General features: G+C 47.0%; 1 protein-coding gene across 5 annotated transcripts in view; it reads left to right on the plus strand.

Moving 5' to 3' along the window:
• The window catches only part of TMEM255A (transmembrane protein 255A), a 74,253-nt gene that overhangs the window by 25,123 nt on the left and 28,492 nt on the right, over nt 1–20,638 (plus strand). For all 5 annotated transcript variants that reach the window (XM_039488280.1, XM_039488279.1, XM_039488278.1 and 2 more), the window contains one exon: nt 10,626–10,688. In XM_039488280.1, the coding sequence (XP_039344214.1) occupies nt 10,626–10,688 (63 nt within the window). The remainder of the gene's footprint in view (nt 1–10,625; nt 10,689–20,638) is intronic.

Here is a 20,638-nt window from a genome sequence, read left to right on the forward strand (position 1 = left end):
TGCCACTCCTTTGTACAGCACTTGGAGATCTACTGGTAAAAGCGTTATTATTGACATAACTTCAGATATGAAAAATAAAGCACAGCCACCCATTATAATTGCTTTTATGATTATAGGACCTGGTTCAATACAGCATTTATGCATGTGCTTAAGCCTCATTGACTTCAGTGGGACTTCAGTATGTGCCTGAAATTAAGAACATAAGAATGGCCATACTGGGTCAGACTAATGGTCCATCTAGCCCAGTGTCCTGTCTTCCGACAGTGGCCAGTGCCAGGTGCTTCAGAGAGAATGAACAGAACAGGTAATCATCAAGTGATCCATCCCCTGTTCTCCAGTCTCAGCTTCTGGCAAACAGAGTCTAGGGACACTTCAGAGCATGGTTTTGCATCCCCGCCCATCCTGACCAATAGCCAGGGATGGACCTATCCTCCATGAATTATCTTGTTCTTTTTTGAATGCTGTTACAGTCTTGGTCTTCACAACATCCTCTGGCAAAGAGTTCCACAGACTGACTGTGCATTGTGGGAAGAAATACTTCCTTTGGTTTGTTTTACACCTGCTGCTTATTAATTTCATTTGGTGAGTGATCCCCTACTTATTGTGTTATGAGAAGGAGTAAATAACACTTCCTTATTTACCTTCTCCACACCACTCATGATTTTATAGACCTCTATCATATCCCCCCTTAGTCATCTCTTTCCAAGCTGAGAAGTCCCAGTCTTATTAATCTCTCCTTATATGGAAGCTGTTCCATATCCTTCATCATTTTTGTTGCCCCTTTTTGTACCAGCTCCAATTCCAATATATCTTTTTTTAAATGGGGTGACTAGATCTGTACACAATATTCAAGATGTGGGTGTACCATGGATTTATATAGAGGCAATATGATATTTTCTGTTTTATTATCTATCCCTTTCCTAATGATTCCTAACATTCTGTTCGCTTTTTTTGACTGCCGCTGCACACTGAGTGGATGTTTTCAGAGAACTATTCACAGTGACTCCAAGATCTCTTTCTTGAGTGGTAAAAGCTAATTTAGACCCCATCATTTTATATGTATAGTTGGGATTATGGTTTCCAATGTGCATTACTTTGCATTTATCAACATTGAATTTTAGCTGCCATTTCGTTATCCAGTCACCCAGTTTTGTGAGATCCCTTTGTAACTCTTTGCAGTCTGCTTTGGACTTAACTATCCTGAGTAGTTTTCAGGGGCAGCTCTAGACATTTCGCCGCCCCAAGCACGGCGGCATGCTGCGGGGGGCGCTCTGCCGGTCACCAGTCCCGCGGCTCTGGTAGACCTCCCGCAGGCGTGCCTGCGGAGGGTCCGTTGGTCCCGCAGCTCCGGTGGACCTCCCGCAGGCATGCCTGCAGAGGGTCTGCTGGTCCCACGGCTCCACCGAAGCCGCGGGACCAGCGGACCCTCCGCAGGCACGCCCGTGGGAGGTCCACCGGAGCCGCGGGACCAACAGACCCTCCGCAGGCACGCTGCCGAAGACTGCCTGCCGCCCTCCCGGCAACCGGCAGAGCGCCCCCCGCGGCATGCCGCCCCAAGTACACGCTTGGCGTGCTGGGGCCTGGAGCCGCCCCTGGTAGTTTTATATTATTTGCCGTTTTTGCCACCTCACTGTTTACCCCTTTTTCCAGGTCATTAATGAAAGTGTTGAACAAGTACTGGTCCCAGTACAGACCCCTGGGGGATGCCACTATTTGCCACTTTCCACTCTGAAAAATGACCGTTTATTCCTATTCTTTGTTTCCTATCTCTTAACCAGTTATTGATCCATGAGAGAACCTTCCCCTTATTCCATGACAGCTTACTTTGCTTAAGAGCCTTTGGTGAGAGACCTTGTCAAAGGCTTTCTGAAAATCTAAGTACACTATATCCACTGGATCTCCCTTGTCCACATGCTAGTTGACCCTCTCAAAGAATTCGAGTAGATTGGTGAGGCATGATTTCCCTTTACAAAAACCATGTTGACTCTTTCCCAACAAACCATGTTCATCTCTGTGTCTGATAATTCTGCTCTTTACTATAGTTTCAGCCAATTTGCCAGGCACTGAAGTTAGGCTTACTGGCCTGTAATTGCCGAGACCGCCTCCGGAAACTTTTTAAAAAATTGGTGTCACATTAGTTATCCTCCAGTCATCTGGTACAGAAGCTGATTTAAATGATAGATTACTGTGGTGGGTCGGCTGCCTCACACAGGCAGGAGAAAGGTTAAGGCAGGCTTGGAGAGGCTGCGCAGAACCCAGCCTGTCAGGAAAGGGCTCATTGGGAAAGCCAATCAAGAGAAGGCTTGCTGGAGCAGCCCATATATAAAGGGCTACTCAGCAGAGCAAAGGCAGTCTCTCCCTGGAGGGCAAGGGGGAAGAACTGTCTGCCGGGGAGCACTGGAGATACTGCAGTGCTCCGAAGAAGTGAGCTGTAGCTCACGAAAGCTCATGCTAAAATAAAGTACTCCTGTTCTTTTTACAGATACAGACTAACACGGCTGCTACTCTGAAACCTGGAGAAATAGGGGAACTCTTGGCTGACCATGGCCAGACTGAGGCCCTGAAGCAAGGACAGGGAACGTGCTAGGGCTACGGGGGAAGTGGCCCAGGGAAAGTGGAAAGCAGGAATAGGAGGAGGGGCAGTGAGTGGCTGCCAGCTATAGGGTCCCTGGGCTGGGACCCAGAGTAGTGGGCAGGCCTGAGTTCCCCACCCCCCTCTACTTGCCAGTGAGGAGAGTGGCCTAAATCCAGGCTGCAGTTTGTTCCAGAAGCCAGGGGCTAGACTAGAGATGGCAGACGGCCACTGAGGCAAGTAGAGGGACTGAGGACTGCCTGTCTCCCAAAAGGGGGAGACAGCGGGCTGGGGCACAGCCAGAGGAGCGTGTCCCAGATGGTGGAGACAGTGGAGGAAGCGGAAGTAATGGCAAGTGAGACACCGCTAGTAAAAGACACCCTGCTGGTCCAAGAGAGCTAATTCCTAGCACGACCAGCAGGAGCACTGTTCCCAGCGCTGCTACATTACATACCACAGTTACTGATTGAAAATGGATTCGAAGTTGGGAAGAGAGTCTGAGGCCATGTCTACACTACAAACTCTGATTGCTGCAGTAAGGATATCGCTCGTGCAGGCGCACACTTGGCTCCTTGAGTGGACACTGTGCATACTCACCAGGAGTGCCTGTGTCAATGCACAGTGCACTGTGGGTAGGCATCCCAGTGTGCAACTTGCTATGATCTGGTGCACTGTCTTTTGGGAAATTTTGGCAATGCATTGTGGGATGGGAACAAGGGATCACGTTCCCATCATGCAACTTTCTCCATCCCATAACGCCATCCCTATCCCATCATTTTTGTGTGGCACTTCTCACTGTCTGTCATCTCTGACAGACGCCTGGAGCCCGTACAGCTCTGCACTACTGTCATCAATGTTGCAAACACAGAGCGAACGATCCCCTGGTATTTGCAGAACCACAGGAAGAAGCAGAGCAGTGGGGGACATGATGATTTTGTGGAGGACAGTTTGCTGTGGGACACAGCGACAACCAATTCAGGGTTATTGGTGGCATTCACGGAGAAGTTGCAAACAGCTGAGCGTTGCATCTGGGCCCAAGAAACAAGCACTGCCTGGGGGGATCGCATTGTAAGGCAAGTTCGGGATGACAAGCTGTGGCTGCAAAACTTTCAGATGCGAAAGGCCACATTCCTGGATCTGTGTGCCGAGCTCACCCCAGCCCTCCAGCGCAGGGGCACCAGAATGACAGCTGCACTGACAGTTAAGAAGTGAGTGACGGTAACTCAGCAAAAGCTGGCAGCGCTGGATTGCTACTCGTCAGTGGGAAATTGTGTTGGAGTTGGTAAATCCACAATGGGGGCTGTTGCCATACAAGTGTGGGGGGCCATTAAAGTGCAGGACACAGTGGATGGATTTGCAGCAACGGGCGAACTGCGACGAGGCAATAGGAATATGCCTGCCATCTGTTTTGGCACCAACCCACTTTGCCACAGAGTACACCAACAGGAAGGCTACTTTTCTGTGGTTATGCAAGGGTTGGTGGGTCATCGGTAAGGCTACAATTTAGTCATGGAGGTCGCGGAAGTCATGGAACTCCTGAGCACCCGGGCAGCAGAGGAACCCTGCAGCTCCTGGCCATGGTGGGGGGAACCCCCGCAGATCCCAGCCACCCCGGGCAGCGGGGGGAACCCCCGTAGCTCCCAGCAGCAATGGTACCCCAGCGGCTGCATGCGTCTCCTAGCCCCTGCCTAGCTGCCCCACTTCAGGTGGTGTGGGGACCCGCAGATCCCCATTTTGTCAGGTATATTTTTAGTATATAAAGTCACAGACAGGTCACGGCTTCCGTGAATTTTTCTTTTTTGCCTCTGACCTGTCTGTGACTTTTACTAAAAGTATCCATGACAAAATCTTAGCCTTAGTCATCCGGTATGCTTCACCAACATCAATGTGGACTGGTCAGGGAAGACATTCGCATCTTTAAGAGCATAGGACTGTTCAGAAAGCTGTGAGCAGGGACATTCTTGCCCGACCAGCGGATTACCATTGTGGATGTTGAAGTGCCTCCTAGTGATCCTGAGGAACCCTCTCCTGGCACATGAAGCTGTACACCAGCCACCTCAACAGCACCAAGGAAAGATTCGCCTACTGGGTCAGCAGGTGCAGAATGACAGCTGAATGTGTGTTTGGTAGATTGAAAGGACGCTGGCGTTGTTTACTCACCAGACTGGATCTCAGTGAGAAAACTATCCCAATGGTAATAGCTTCATGTTGTATCCTGCCCAGCATCTGTGAGGTAAAGGGGTAAATTTACTGCCAGAGTGGAGAGCAGAGGGAGAGCAGCTGCCTGCTGAGTTCACACAGCCAGACACCAGGGCTATTAGAAGAGCTCAACATGGAGCTATGCAGCTGAGGAGACCCTGAAAGAGCTTTTTGACAATCAGCTGCAGTAATGTGGTGTGGTAAACTGTGCTCTGCCTGGCCCTGCAGTTCTGGGAGCTGTTAGGAATTGCGTGGTGCTTGGTGTACATTTATGAACATAATCCTGTCTGGTAATGCACCTATTAATTTTGCAGTGCTTGTTGTATATTCATAATTATTACTCTGTGTTTGTCACTGATTCTGTGAGTTCTGGCATCCTATACAATAACAAGTTGTGGGCACTTTCAGTAGCACTTGGCATTTTGCAGCATATGCTGTGAAGTAATAAAGATGAATTATTTACCAAAAAATAGATTTTATTGCATATCAAAACCAGTGCAAAATTCCAACGTGCCATTAAAAAACAAATACAATAAAAACTTGTAAAATAAATTAACAGAACTTAACAAGAGGCAAGAACACTCCTGTCCAGTTCAGTTCATATTGGCTACACATACAGCAACCGTGGCTCTTACAGGTCAGTGTATGTGAAGCAGTGTTGTCTTTACTGGCTTGTAGTGTGGAGGAGTAAGGGTAGGGTTGCAGCCCATGATGCCATGTGGAATGTTGGGGGCTGGTTGGGTAGGGAGATGCTCAAATGGAGTTCTCCAGTGACTGCAAAGAGAGGCAAGCCCGTGATTGTTGGGTCTGTAGGTCATAAAGACTCTGCAGCATCTGTATTTGCTGCTGGAGAAGCCCCATTATGTCCTGGTGCGTCTCCCTCTGTGTCTCCTGTCTGCTCTTTCCCTGTCCATACTGTCTGCAATATTCATCCTCCAGGCCTCTGCTCACAGTCTGATGCAGCACTGGCTTGCAGGTTCTCACTGAATGCATCCTCCCATGTCCTCTTCTTTCTTCTCCTTATCATGGTCAGGTGTTCCAGGGGTCTGGAGGGGGGACCCTATGTTGGAATTTTTAAAAATGGAAATTAATAATGGAAATATTAATATGAGAAATTGCCAGACACTAATTTAGTCATAAATTCCTTTCTTAAGTCCAAAGGCCAAATGGTTATTTTATACAATTGCTCTACACCCAACACAGTAACAAAGTATTCATAAGCATGTGATCAGTCTGCTTACAAATCGGCCAGACCTAGGGAAAACTGTCTCATTCTGGCGTGCTCCAGCATGTTCAGGTAGAGGCTGCCAAAGAACCTTCAAATTCATAACTCTTTTTGCACCGTTTAACAAGCGTATGATGTCATGGCCAATTAGTGACTTCAGCTAAAAAAAACACTTGGAGACAGTTCACTCTTATGTTCAGTCTTAATCTAGATAAAATTCACAAATTCTCCTTTTCTCCGAGGCCTTTTCTCCTGATTGCTCCTTGCTGACCAACAGTTCTTCCATTGCTTCTGGGTTCATGTAGGCCCGAATTTTTGAGATAACATTGGCCTGTGTAGCAAGAAGGTACATATTGGCTCCTTTTAAGACAGATTCCTTCTGTCATATTTAAAACTATCTGCAGTCACCCCCTAAGCTCCCTGTAAGCTGCGTGGCTGTGCAGTAGCCTATTTAGCGCTGTGCAGGAGCTCAAGGAACCCACCCAGGGACCTGCTACAGCTGGGGGTGGGGCGCCCCTCCCCCTGGTCCCTACATAACCTGGCCCCCAACCTGCTGGAGCGTGGGGTGCCCCTCCCCGGCCCCAACTCTGCTGTGGCGTGGCCCAGGCTGGCTCCAGCCACAGCCGGAGCAGCCTGGCCCCAGCTGTGGCCAGGGAGCCCTCCCCCAGCCCAGACCTTCTGGGGCCGGGGGCACCTATCCTGCAGCCTCAACCGCAGAGCTGCCGTGGCAGGGAGAGACGCCTCTCCCCCCGGGCCCAGGTGCTTCTGTTGTGGTGAGAGAGAGCTGGGGGGAGTCCTCTCTCCCTGCCGTAGCCCCGGAGCTCCTCCTGCATCCCAAACCCCTCATTCCTGGCCCCACCCCAGAGCCCTCATACCCTGCACCCCAATTCTCTGCCCCAGCCCTGAGCCTCTCATCCCCGGCCCCACCCCAGAGCCTACACCCCCAGCTGGAGCCCTCACACCCCTGCACCCCCCCAAAAAAAAGTTGCACGTCTGTAAAAAGTTGCATGGCCAATTCAGAAAAACAAAAACAAACAATAAAAAAAAATGGTGTGTGCAGCTGTTTCTTGTATCAGAGGGGTAGCCGTGTTAGTCTGGATCTGTAAAAGCAGCACAGAGTCCTGTGGCACCTTATAGACTAACAAACATATTGGAGCATGAGCTTTCATGGGTGAATACCCACTTCGTCGGATGCTGCATCCAACAAAGTGGGTATTCACCCACGGAAGCTCATGCTCCAATACATCTGTTAGTCTATACGGTGCCACAGGACTCTTTGCTGCTTTTACAGTTGTTTCTTGCTACTCTAATAAAATATGAATTATTTGTGCTAAGAGAAGTGAAATCATGACAGGGGAATAAGATAAGAGCACAAAAAAGAGCAAATCTCTTATTTGTCATACTCATTATTACTACTGTAGCACCTTATCTGACCCCCATCACTACAGTGTCTGAGCACCTTATAATCTTTTAATGTATTTATCCTCACAACACCCATGTGAGACAGGGAACTATTTTACAGATGGAGAACTGAGGCACAGAGAGGCTAAGTGACGTGCCCAGGGTCACATGGGAAGTCTGTGGCGGAGCAAGGAATGGAATCCAGATCTCCTATGTCCCAGGCGAGTGCCTTAAGTCCTGGACTATCCTTCTTGTAATGCATTTTAGTGAACAGGCTTCCGTATTTCCTTTTCAAAACCATCCTTCCACTGTTCAAGTGGTTACATTTCAGATACCCCCGCTCCAGAAGAACACCATCAAAATGGGAAATCACAAAAATTATTACTTGACACTTTACTCTTTTCTTGCTATTAGTTATTCATAAAATGCATAAATCAGCATCAAGATATCTGGGGTTAATTTTAGTGTTTAGCAAAACTAGCTAAGTTCTTGCCTTTTTACATGATACATTATGCCTCCTAGGGACCCTGCCTATTTTTTCCAGTGTGCCTTGTGCATGACATTGCCCTGGATAGCAGATTCTTATGATGATGTTTTGGGGATAAGACTTTTTGTTGGTGTGTTTTTCCTCTTATACCTTAAATTCAAGTTAACGTGCGAGCAGAGAATTGGAGTGAAAGATATTTAAGGGAGTATTTGGTGAGTGTAGACAAGATTGCCATCCTCATGTGTTCAAAAATCATGAGCCAGCCCAAAAAATTACAAGCTTGACTTAAAAAACGTGATTTAAAAAAAAAGTTATAAATTTGAGTTCTTTCTATTTGTCTTTGGGTTTTAGAGACTTCAGATTTCATAATTTCAAGCTTTTCTCCACAAATGAGAGCTAGAAACCTTTTTGTTTGGTTTAGAAAAGCTGAAATTATCGTGTGATCACATGAGTCCAGGAGCTGGGAGTTTAAAAAGAAAAAGCACCACCAAATATCATGAGACTTGATTTATAGGACAGCTGGGTTTGGAAATGTGACTGTTTTTGTGGAGGCCAAACATAGAAAAATGCTTACTGAGATGTCTTCATATTACATCCAAATGTAGGTGTAAAAGGCCATTCAGGGAAGCTATGTACTCTTTTGATGTGAAATGCCACCCTACATGCCATCTCTTTCTTACAGTACTAACACAGTTTTGGTTGTTTTGTCTGTTCCCTCTATAAATGTAGCCACCAATGTATAACATGACTAGGGTGACCAGATGTCCCGATTTTATAGGGACAGTCCTGATTTTTGGGTCTTTTTCTTATGTAGGCTCCTATTACCCCCCACCCCTTGTCCTGATTTTTCACATTTGCTGTCTGGTCACCCTAAACATGACAACTCAGTGAACCTTTTGGTGATGAATGAAGTCTAGTAAATACCAATAAAGTATTCTTCTGTCCACCCCTGCTATACTGGGTGGACAGACCCATAGACACTGTTACTGCTGCACCTGCACAAGTTTCGTTTCATACTTTTCAGTTTGAATTATTATTGCATTTCACCTTTTGGTTTGTGGCTATTCTCTACAGCCAAGTGCCCAAGAGTTTTCTTAAATATCTACTCTAGATACCTGCCAAACCTCCTTGTCCTGCTGCTTAAATGCTGTCAGGTGAAAAGTGATATCTATGGCTTTGTTGCTAATAATGCCGTAGATTCCGATGTTGAAATAATTTTAGAACTGGAATTTGATTTGTGTGAGTTTTGCTGTTTGAGTCCTTTTTGCTCAGTTTCGACAATGAAAATAGATCAGTCAGTTTCATTTTCTGGTTCTTTTGCATTACGCAATAATACTGAAGTATTCGGGTTGCAAACAAAGCAGGGAAGGATTTAAATCCAAATATCTGTTTTCATTCACTTTGTGTCGGCTAAATTTCATGGACATTTCTATTAATATAGGTTGTATAAAACAAATTTTCCTTTTCCAGAACCTAAATGTTGGTCATAAGCTACTTGCCTCTGTTCCTTGAATCATTCTAATGTGGTCATTCAGGGACACTCTTCCCTGTTTTATTTCTTGGGTAGCTGCTACCAGAATCTAGACCAGGGGTAGGCAACCCATGGCACGCATGCTGAAGGTGGCACGCGAGCTGATTTTTCAGAGGCACTCACACTGCCCAGGTCTGGGGGGCTCTGCATTTTAATTTAATTTTAAATGAAGCTTCTTAAACATTTTAAAAGCCTTATTTACTTTACATAAAACAATAGTTTAGTTATATATTTTAGACTTATAGAAAGAGACCTTCTAAAAATGTTAAAATGTATGACTGGCACGCGAAACCTTAAATTAGAGTGAATAAATGAAGATTTGGCACACCACTTCTGAAAGGTTGCCGACCCCTGACCTAGACCAAAATCCTCAAAACCTACAACAGCTGATCAATTGGGTTTTCGGATTTAATAAGAGGATCAATAGCATTCAGTCAGTAGGTTAATAAACAGACTATATAAAACAGGCACAGGACAGCAGGATCTGTTGTACTGAGACATTATGCTGACTAAGTGCAGTGAAATTATTTTCTAATCGTTTGCTTTAGGATTATTGTTAATTGTCCTCAAAAGCATCTTGTGACACCCCTTTCAATGAGGCAGGAATGGAAGAAGTTAAATGTTTGCTAGTATGAATGTCAGTGCAATAAATACAAAAATTTACTTCTAATGATTAACAATCTCATTGTTTAACTGAAGATTTTGGTGATCCGTGGTACGGTCACTTAGGCCCAGATCTTGCAAACGTTTAGTGCGTTGTCCCATTGATTTCTGTGGCTCTACTCCACATATGTACGTAAAATTACTTCCGTGCATCAATGTTTGCTGGAGGGAGCCTGAGTGCGCCAACCTTTTTCCAAGAAGACCAGCAATAGAAATCCTCATCTTGCATCCATTTGCCCATTTCTAAATGTTATCTATAGGGATACACACACATATTTTATTTTTATATGCTTGAAGTAATTTTTATTGCCATGTAAATTGTGTACTCAGCAATTTCAGGTAGGAAGAATTAGAAGCATTACACCACTAATGGGATTCCAGCATTTATTTTCTTCAGCTGCATGAGATTTTAAGTTTGGGCCTCTTGTACAAAGAGGAATGTGTTTGAAATGCATTTTTTTGTTGCTTTTGGGTCTAACCCTACTCTGTGTGTATGCTATGTTGGGTATCTTCCGTATATAAACATTTGCAATATGTTGCTTTTCAGCTTGGTTTTGGGTCATTTCTTGGAATAATTGGATCAAACTTGATAGAAAACAAAAGACAAATGGTAAGTTCAGTATCTGTGTAGCTAATTTATTTAAAAAATTACCTAAACGATAGTAATAAACCTTGTTTTTTAAGTGCTAGAATGTGTTTGCCTAGCACTAGAGTAGCGCATTTATCAGCCTTACATTTTTGTAGACTTGTTGAACAGTAATGACCGAACTTCCATGTCTTTGTCTCATTTGTAGTTAAGTTTAAAGGGCCAGCTGCTGTAATTCACTGTAGCTCCATTGAGGTCAGTAGAGTTGCCCTGACGTTACCAGCTGAGGATCTGGCCCAAAAACCCAGAATAAAGAGAGCCAGCACAATAGCATTACTGACAAACCGAAAATACTCTTTAAGTCTGGAACCCGCAGTCCTTCCTTAGGCAAAACTTCTGCTTTGCTGGTGCCTTACATATGACGCTCCTGTTACAGGTATTAACAGGGTGGCTTGTCCATGGACTGGAGAGCCTGGGCCTAAGTCTTTACAGAATGAGCCAGGTGAGAGGAATTAGGTGGTTCCAGTGTAAAAGAAGCAGGAAGTTGCAGTGAAGGGGGAGAAGCTTGGGAAACTGCAGCTACGCCTTTAGACACTTCAGGGAGTAGTAGAAGGCTCCTGCAGGGCCCTGAGTCACCAAGTGGAAGACATCATCTGCGAAAGCCTGTGGAGAAGGACAAACTCCAGGCAGGAGGTACTGGGAAGCAGATAGACAGACCCTCTGGGAGGAAGGGCTGTGCCCAGCTGGAAGTGGGATGAAGCCTGTGAGAGTTTTGAATTCTATTTTCAAAGACTGTTATTTTGGACAACTGGGAGAGAGAGAGTGAACTAGGGGTGGGGCCTGGAGGGCCAGTGTGCACCTAGAGACTAAATAAATGGGACCCCCTTGAGGGGATTCTTTGAATTACCTGGGGACTGAAGAAAGAGCAGGGCACTGGAGAGTGACCTCTGGCCACAAGGGGCAGCTCAGGAGGCAGCCAGCCCTGTTACAGGGTGCCAGAATATTAGCCTTTTTTTCAACTGCATCACACTGTTGACTCGTATTCAATTTGTGATCCACTATAACCCGCCCCACCAATCCTTTTCAGAACTATTACTGCCTAGCCAGTTATTCCCCATTTTGTCATTTAACGTTTGTTTTTCTTTCCCAAATGGAGTACGTCACACTTGTCCTTATTGAATTTCATCTTGTTGATGTCAGACCAATTCTTTACTTTGTCAAGGTCATTTTGAATTCTCATCCTGTTCTCCAAAGTGATTGCAACCCCTCCCAGCTTGGTATCATCTGCAGATTTTATAAGTGTACTCTCCACTCCATTATCCAGGTCATTAATGAAAATATTGAATAGTACCAGACCCAGGATTTGACCACTGCTGGAGCCCACTTGATTAGAGTGACCAGACAGCAAGTGTGAAAAATTGGGACAGGGGTTGGGGGGTAATAGGTGCCTATATAAGAAAAAGTCCCAAATATCGGGACTGTCCCTATAAAATAGGGACATCTGGTCACCCTACGCTTGATACACCCTCCCAGTTTGTCAGTAAACCATTGATAACTACTCTTTGAGTATGGTCTTTCAAACACTTGTGCACCCACCTTATAGTAACTTCATCTGGTACCCATTTCCCTAGTTTGTCTATGAGAATGTCAAGTGGAACTGTCAAAAGGCTTAGTAAAATCAAGCTATATGATGTCTGCAGTTATTCCCAGTCAAAGAAGAAAATTTGGTTGGTTTGTAATGATTAGCTCTTGACGAATCCATGTTGGTTATTACTAATAACCCTGCTATCCTCTAGGTGCTTACACAATCATTTGTTCCAGTATCTTTCCAGTTAGGCCGACTGGTCTGTAATTTCCTGTGTCCTGTTTGTCCCCCTTTTTAAAGATAGGTATGGCTTGCCCTTCTCTGGGACCTCACCCATCCTCCATGAGTTCTCAGAGATAATCACTAATGGTTCGGAGATTGCTTCAGCTAGTTCCTTCTGCACCCTAGGGTGAATTTCATCAGGCCTTGCCAACTTGAATACATCTAACTTATCTAAATATTTTTAACCTGTTCTTTCACTATTTTGACTTGTATTCCTTCCCCTCTGTTGTTAATATTAATTGTGCCACGTATTTGGTCACAATTTACCTTTTTAGTGAAGGCTGAAGCAAAATAAGCATTAAACACCTCAGCCTCTGCGATGTCATCAGTTGTTAGCTCTCTTTTCTTGCTGATTAGAGGACCTACACTTTCCTTGTCTTCCTTTTTATCTTTATGTATTTATAGAATGTCATCTTATTCCCTTTTATGTCTAGGTGTAACTCATTTTGTGCCTTAGCCATTTAGATTTGCATGAGACGTGATTATGCATGAGAAAACTTAGAGAAATTTGCCACGAATGTTCCACACTTGCAATTCGAAATGCTCATAGCTTGAAACACTGTTGTTTCTTCTGTTGTTAGCAGTGTGAATGCAGCTTATCTGAGGAATGTATGGGAAATGACCACTTCTTTCACTGAATAACTTCAATCTGCAGTACTGAACTTCTTGAAATTAAAAACAAAAACAAAAACATAAGCTGAGATGAAGCGTGGAAAACATGAGCCCCACAGGAGTTGTTTTGAGAAAGTTTAAGTTTTGAGCAACTGAAAAGGTGTCGGAGGGGTGGTCAGGGTGGAACTTGGAACAGAATTGTATTTATGTGGGAACTACCTGAGCTCACAACTGTACCAATTCACAACAGAAAACCTGCACATTAATTCCCTGCCATCTTCCTCCTCCTCACCCCTTAATGTTCAGGAAAGCAGGATACCAGGGTAATGGCCAAGAGATTTCCCTGTAGCACCTCACATACCAGCATCTCAAAGCACTTTATGAACCTCAGGTGACATCTGCAAAAAGGGGGAGAAATGGGCTTGTGCCCCGCTTTTTTTTTTTCCTTCTTGTTTGTCATGTAGGAAAAGCCTGAAAAAATTATTTTCACAAAAAGTTACTTCTTGCTTGTGAATTCAGGTCCTATGTAGCCTGCAAGGCCGTGGTATTTGGAGAAATAGTGAAATGATATCACAAGAGCAATGAGAGGGAAAAGTTGGGCAGGGAAGGGATTTTTAGTCAGGCTTTTCAAAATTATGTTTCCCTTTTGCTTATACCCATTTAACTCCAATGCCTGACTAATTCTTTGGAGAAAGGAAGCCTTTGTTAAAGAATGAACATCTTCCCTCTCCCATCCCATCAGCTGAGGTTTGAGAGAGAACAATGTACATCCTTGGAGAACCCCAGCAAGTCCTTCAGCAAAAACAAGGGAAACCAGTGCTGTCAGCTCTGATATTTTTAAGGTAAAAAACAAGAAAGAAAAATTTAAACAACCCTTTTGGGCTGTCTTTAAGAAGCAAAAATTAGCACATGGAAGCACTCTGGCCCAATCCAGGAAAATATTTAAGCACAGGCTTAACTTGAAGCATGTGCATTGTCCCCTTAAACTCAGTGGAACTACTCAAGTGCTTTAAGTTAAGTGTGTGCTTGACTGGGCCAAGGTACTCAGCACACTATACGATCAAGCCCCATGTCTTCCATGTGCTCCTATCATACTGTATTGGAAATCATTTTTAATAAGTCACTTTTCTGAGGGGTGATGCACAATTTGGTTTTGGCCTTACTGTATTTAAGGAATCAATCTAAAATCAGATCCAATATTTATTTTAAAGCCAAATGATGTGGCGTGATTTATATGGAGGGCTAGCGGAGGTGCCAGACAGCCCAAGAGTGATTAAAACTGAAAAACCTTCTGGAAACAATGGTGTGTTTTAGGGGGGAAAAAATAGGTGAAATGTCCATCAGGTATTTATAGAGCAGTGTCACTGAGTAATCTAGGTGGTGGAAGTGGGGCGGCAGATTGTAACTGAAACATGATCAACTTCTCACGCTTCATACGCGGAAGTATTTTAATGCAGTGTATTTGAGGGTGGGGGTCGATCACCCTCTTTATTCCTCATGGCTTTATTTTCAAGCAACTCTCCTACGGGGTAGCATAAAACAAGATATTTATTTTTCATCCAGTAACAAAAGGATCCAAAGCCGTAAATGACAGGGAAACAAGATGCATCAACACTCCCCTAATATCAGCTAAAATGAGAAGAGAAACTATTGCTTCAGGATCCCCGCTCTGATATTGATGTTTGTGCCTTGGCTAACATGGACCTTGTAGAACATTCACTTGAACCCTTTTCCAGGATGCTGTCATGCTGCTGGGGCTGGCTAGCAGAGTCTCAAACTTTTTCGTAGCGTCCTGTAGACCATCTCTTAACAGGAGGACTGTCTCATGCACAACTCCCCTCCCAGCCACAATTGTGCCACAGCCCCGTGGCAATTACAATAATTGCTTACACTGAAAACTAACGTGGGGGAAAGCACTTGAAGTATCCTATGCTGTCTTTTTAACGTGACTGAGTGGGGGAAACAGAGAGGGTTAGCTTTGTGGGAACAGCCAGCATTTTGCAGACCACCAAAAATTGGTCCTTAGAGCAATTTGGAAGCCGCTGCTCTGTAGGAAGGAACTATAGGGGTTTGTGAATCCCACTCCTTGCTTAGAAGTCTTCCTTCAAACTAAATGCAAAGCTGAGCCCAGCCTCTAGGAGGTGGTCCTCTCCAAAGGATGCTGGCTGATTTGGCCCATTTCCCCACTCAAGAGTACATAGCAAGTTACTGCCGCCACTCCTGACTGGGGCTTGTAGAGACAGGTTTAGTCAGAACTAGAATGTGGATCTCTGTGTGTGCTGCAGAATTTGTGTCAGAGTTATGGGGCTGCTGCTCCCCTTGCTGGGCTCTCTGAGTGTACCCAGATGTTTGGCCTCATGCACTTACCTGTCTCGGGGAGGAGAATTTCCCACTGTTAGACTGGGATCTGGGTACAACACCCCGCTGGTGCCAACCACTTATTACCATGCAGGCCTGACTAGGCACCTGCATTTCTTCCCTTGGGAAACGTGTGACTGACAGACAGACAGCCTTCATAAAACAAGCAGGCTTATTAGGGAATGGAACAAAGCATTAGAGAAAAGGATTTCAAAACAGCAAACAGCTGCATGCATGTTTAGTCACCCAATCTTACACTTCACTACTTAGGTTAGATGGGTTCCTTCTTAAATTGGGCTTGCTCTGGTCCTATTACTCTCATTATTTTAGGAAGCCCAGGAGCTGTGGGCCCCAGCCAGCAGGGGCGGCTCTACAAAGTAGGCTGCCCCAAGCAGCGCGGAGCGCTGCGCCGCCCTTCCCCAGTCCCGCGGCGGGTCCCCTCTTCCCGCGGCTCCGGCTTCCTGGGGAGGGCGTCATTTGGCTCCGGTGGAGCTCCCGCCGGCATGCCTGCGGCAGGTCCACCGGAGCCCGGGACGAGCGGACCTGCCACAGTCATGCCTGCGGGAGCTCAACCGGAGCCGCGGGAAGACGGGACCCGCCGCAGGCATGACTGCGGCAGGTCCGCTCGTCCCGGGCTCCGGTGGACCTGCCGCAGGCATGCCGGCGGGAGCTCCACCGGAGCCAAATGACGCCCTCCCCAGGATGCCGCCCCAAGCGGGCGCTTGGCCCGCTGGTGCCTAGAGCCGCCCCTGCCAGCCAGGTCACTGTTTTGATTCCAGAGTGTCAGTGTGTTTCACTGTCTCTTTGACTACAGTTTCCCCCTCAAGGAACACCCTTTTCTCAAAGCCCCACCTGCCCTGCTTGTGGATGAATCCAATTATTATATTGCTCAATGGCTTTTGTTACAGGGCCCAGATGTGAAGACTTCAGTCTGAGGCTAAGGGCTTTTCCCAGTGGCCCAGCCAGAGCATCTAAGGCCATGTCTACGCAACAAAATTATGTCGATCTAACTTACATCAGCACACAACCACCGCAGTTATTAAATCGCTTGCGTGTGCACACACTTGGCTCCTTATGTCGACAGTGCGCGTCCTAACCACAAGGGCTTGTATCGATTATGTTGTCAGCATGGGGCATAGTGAGATGGCTCCTGAAAGCCAGTAACAGTCGATGTAAGCAACGCAGGGTCTAAACTGACACCACATCGACCTAATTACATCAACGGTAACTGTACGCTGCACGGGGAGGTGGTGTTACTATATTGGCAGAGGCAGGCACTTACGTCAGCGGGAGCCAAATTTAAGTGAAGACACTTCCACAGTGAGGCCGATGCCAGGCACCTGACGTCAGCCTACCCCTGCAGTGTAGACCAGGCCTAAGATACTGCTCCAGTGATGGTTGCTCCATTGTTTGGCAGCTAGACTCCTTCAGACGTAATGACTAGCAATCACAGGTCTTACGTCTGTGCGATGAAACTGTCTGCTCTCTCTGACGTTCCAACAAACCGGAGGCCACTCATCCAGTTTTAAACCACACAGCCCTCTCTTCAGGTGATTTGTCCCCTGTCCAGTACTGAGACAAAACCAAACATGGTTTTGTCCAGGATTGGATGCCAGTTTGAAGAGCACGCCGCTCCATCCGCGTTGGCGTGATCTTGCACGCACTATGTGAGGTCACAGTGGCGGGGTAGGATTCACGCCATTCCTGGAAGTACCGGAATGTCTAGTATTCCAGGAATGTGTGAGTGGCCATCCTACACTCAGAAATCCTGCACAGTTTGGGGGTACAGATGAATGTTAATTGTCGAGCGCCTCCACATTCATCACAACTAGTAGTACAGTTTAGCACGGTTGGCCACGCCTGCAGGAGAAGTCCAGGAATAGGGGCTGCCAGGGCCAAAGTGAGCTGGCAAAGCTGGAGAAGCACCCAGGGCCGGCTTTAGGCCGATTTCCCGGAATCAGGCCCTGCGCCTCAGAGGGTCCCGCGCCTTAGGCACCTTTTTAATTTTTTTTACTCACCCTGGCGGCGGTCCGCTCCAGGAACTTCGGTGGCCCAGCTCCCCTGGCTAGAGTGCAGGTCGGAGCGCGGCAAGCCTGCTCTCCTGGCAGCAAGCCCCACGGCCCCCCTCCCTTGGCTGGCAGTCCAAAGTGCCGCCGAAGGCTGGGAGCGCCGCCCAGTGAGTACAAGCCCCAGGAATCGGGCCCTGCACTTGCTAAAGCCGGCCCTGGAAGCAGCTGCCCTCGCTGATCCTAGTGCTAGCCAGTGCTGTCCAGCCCTCCATTTCATGAGTGCTCTGTTCACTGTGGAGTACATGTATAGTCCCATACATGAAAGTGGCTCACACACCTTAACAAGATGTCTTGCCGCAGTAGGTGCATAACAAATGTTGCAGAGCTCGCTTATAGCAGAGAACCCGACCCCATGTGTCTGATGTGGTCTGAAGGTGTTTGTTTCACTTAGCCCCACCCATGTTTGTTGCAACCCAAGTTTGTTGCAACAGCAACATGTTCCCTTGTGATGTGGTCACTCCCCCAGCAGGGTTTCCAGCAGGGTTGTCTGCTGCTTGCAGCAGGCTCACTGTGCTGCAGCACCAGCATATTCAGACGCTGGCTGAGTAACCACGATCATATTACGCCTGCCCTCTGCCCTGCATTCTTTATGGCAGTGTTTCCCAGACTTGTTCCGCTGCTTGTGTAGAGAAAGCCCCTGGCAGGCCGGGCCGGTTTGTTTACCTGCCGCGTCTGCAGGTTTGGCCAATCGCGGCTCCCACGGGCCGCGGGTCGCTGCTCCAGGCCAATGGGAGCGGCAGCCAGTACGTCTCTCGGCCCGCGCCACTTCCAGCAGTTTCCATTGGCCTGGAGCAGCGAACCGCGGCCACTGGGAGCCGCGATCGGCCGAACCTGCGGACAATCGGCTGAACCAAACCGGCCCGGCCCACCAGGGACTTTCCCTGCACAAGCGGCGGAACAAGTTTGGGAATCACTGCTTTATGGGGCTGCCTATTAAATAACAGAGTGACTTGAAGTTGGTTTTTTTCAAAGCCCTGAGCAGCCTAGACTCAGGGCAAGTCCAGGGCCGGCTCCAGGCACCAGCATAGGAAGCAGGTGCTTGGGGCAGCCAATTCAAAGGGGCAGCACTCCGTCCGGTATTGGGGCGGCATGTCCGAGTCTTCAACGGGAATTCGGTGGTGGGTCCTTCATTCCCTCTCTTCCTCTTTGAGCCGCCGCTGAATTGCCACCGAAGAGGAGAGAGGGAGGACCCACCACCAAACTGCCGCAGAAGAAGTGGCACGATTGAGCTGCCGCGGAAGTGCCACTGCTCTATTTTTTTGGTGGTTGGGGCAGCAGAAAAGCTGGATCCGGCCCTGGGCACGTCTGTGCTACAGTAGCAACCTCGACGCTTCCTCCATTGATGGAAGGGCATTTTCCCATCGATGTAGTTAATCCATCTCTCTGAGTGGTGGTGACTATGCTGATGGACATGGCCAGCTCCAGGGGTTTTGCTGCTCCAAGCAGCAAAAAAAAAAAAAAAAAAAGCCACTGTTACGATCTGCAGCTCTACCGCTGCTGCTTCAGTCTTCGGCGGCAATTCGGCAGCTGGTCCTTCGCTCCGAGAGGGAGTGAGGGACCCGCCACCGAAGACCCGGACATGCCGCCCCTCACCATTGGCCGCCCCAAGCAGCTGCTTGCTGGGCTGGTGCCTGGAGCCAGCCCTGCTGATGGAAGAAAATCCTTCCATTGACCTGGTCGCATCTATGCTGAGGGTTAGAGTTTGATCTAACTATGGCAATATAGGTGCGACATTTTTCACAACCCTAAGCAATGTAGCGAGGTCAATCGCATGTTCACCTTTAGACCAGACCTGGTTTGTTACCTGATCAGGACATCACCCTTGGGCCCGGTCCAAAAAGGTATCTGTGACCCCAGCAAGGACCACACCATGACCTTGCGTGGGCTGGTGATTGCACCTTTGCTGTGGCAGCAGCTAGCGCTTGGAACACTGTTCCTGTCTGTGTTTTGAGTGTGCCTGCTGTTGGCCCTTTATTCCTGTCAAACACTCCTGGTTTTACAAGGATGGTTTATATGTTGCATAATATTCACTGAATTGGTTAGGGCCTGGGTGAAGCTTTAAAAATACTGTTTTCTCCATGAACTGCTTCAGTGCATTAGCTTGGTAAAAGCCTCATAGCAGAATTGTTCAGCACTGAGGAAAAGCATTTGACCCATTGCCTCTCTTACCCTTGGTTCCACATATTACAGTGTAGAGTACATATTTGTCACAGCAAATAGAAGGGCTTTCTTCCCTGCATAGACTAGAACTCAGCACAACCTTCATTGTAGAGCTGCTAACGATGCTTCCATAATCATGTCCTGGGTAGCTTCTCCAGTATCAGAATAGAAATTAAATTGCCATGAAGCTACCTTCCTGTGTCTGTATGCAGAGGAACTATAGTCAGTTACGCTTGCCAGATAAAAAATGGCATTTGGATCAGGGTACCTATTTTACCTGTGATTGTGCAGTGGACATGGAACTCCTACCAGAAGAGATGAAACTCTGTAATGTTTACATGAGAGGCTAATAAAATACAACCTTTTACTAACTTAGGACCTGATCCTGCAAACATCTATTACACAGGAAGTCAGAGACACAGTCAGTACATGTTTGCAGAAGGAACCCTTCATTAATCACAGTGGCTTATTCAGATTAACACTACAGTATGCTGCTAGCACGCTGCCAACAGAAATGTTTATTGTCTGTGGGACAAGAGAAAGTCTCAGGCATTATGCTCCATTTAGAAAGTTCTTTTAAAGAAGGGAAAAAATAAACAATTGACTGACCTAATTGTGCAGGTGCCATCTTCCCTCTCTCCCTACCACTGCCCTAAATCTGCTGAGAGGCTCTGCAGTATTTCTACTGTCCTGGATAATTGCTAAAGTCAACCTGCAGCTACACATGGCTTTGTGTAGGCCAACAGCTACATCTCAGACTCCAACTGGGCAGCCAGTGCAGACTGCAGAACACCAGTGTAATTTTTGCACAGTGAGATGTCTTGCTTGGCACTTCGGGGCCTGTCACTGAGGACCTGGCCATGATTCATCCTGAGAGTCACTGTGAGAAAATCCACCTTCTGGCTTTC

Source organism: Mauremys reevesii, linkage group 9 (genome assembly GCF_016161935.1).
Source record: "Mauremys reevesii isolate NIE-2019 linkage group 9, ASM1616193v1, whole genome shotgun sequence".
Lineage (NCBI taxonomy): Eukaryota > Metazoa > Chordata > Testudines > Geoemydidae > Mauremys > Mauremys reevesii.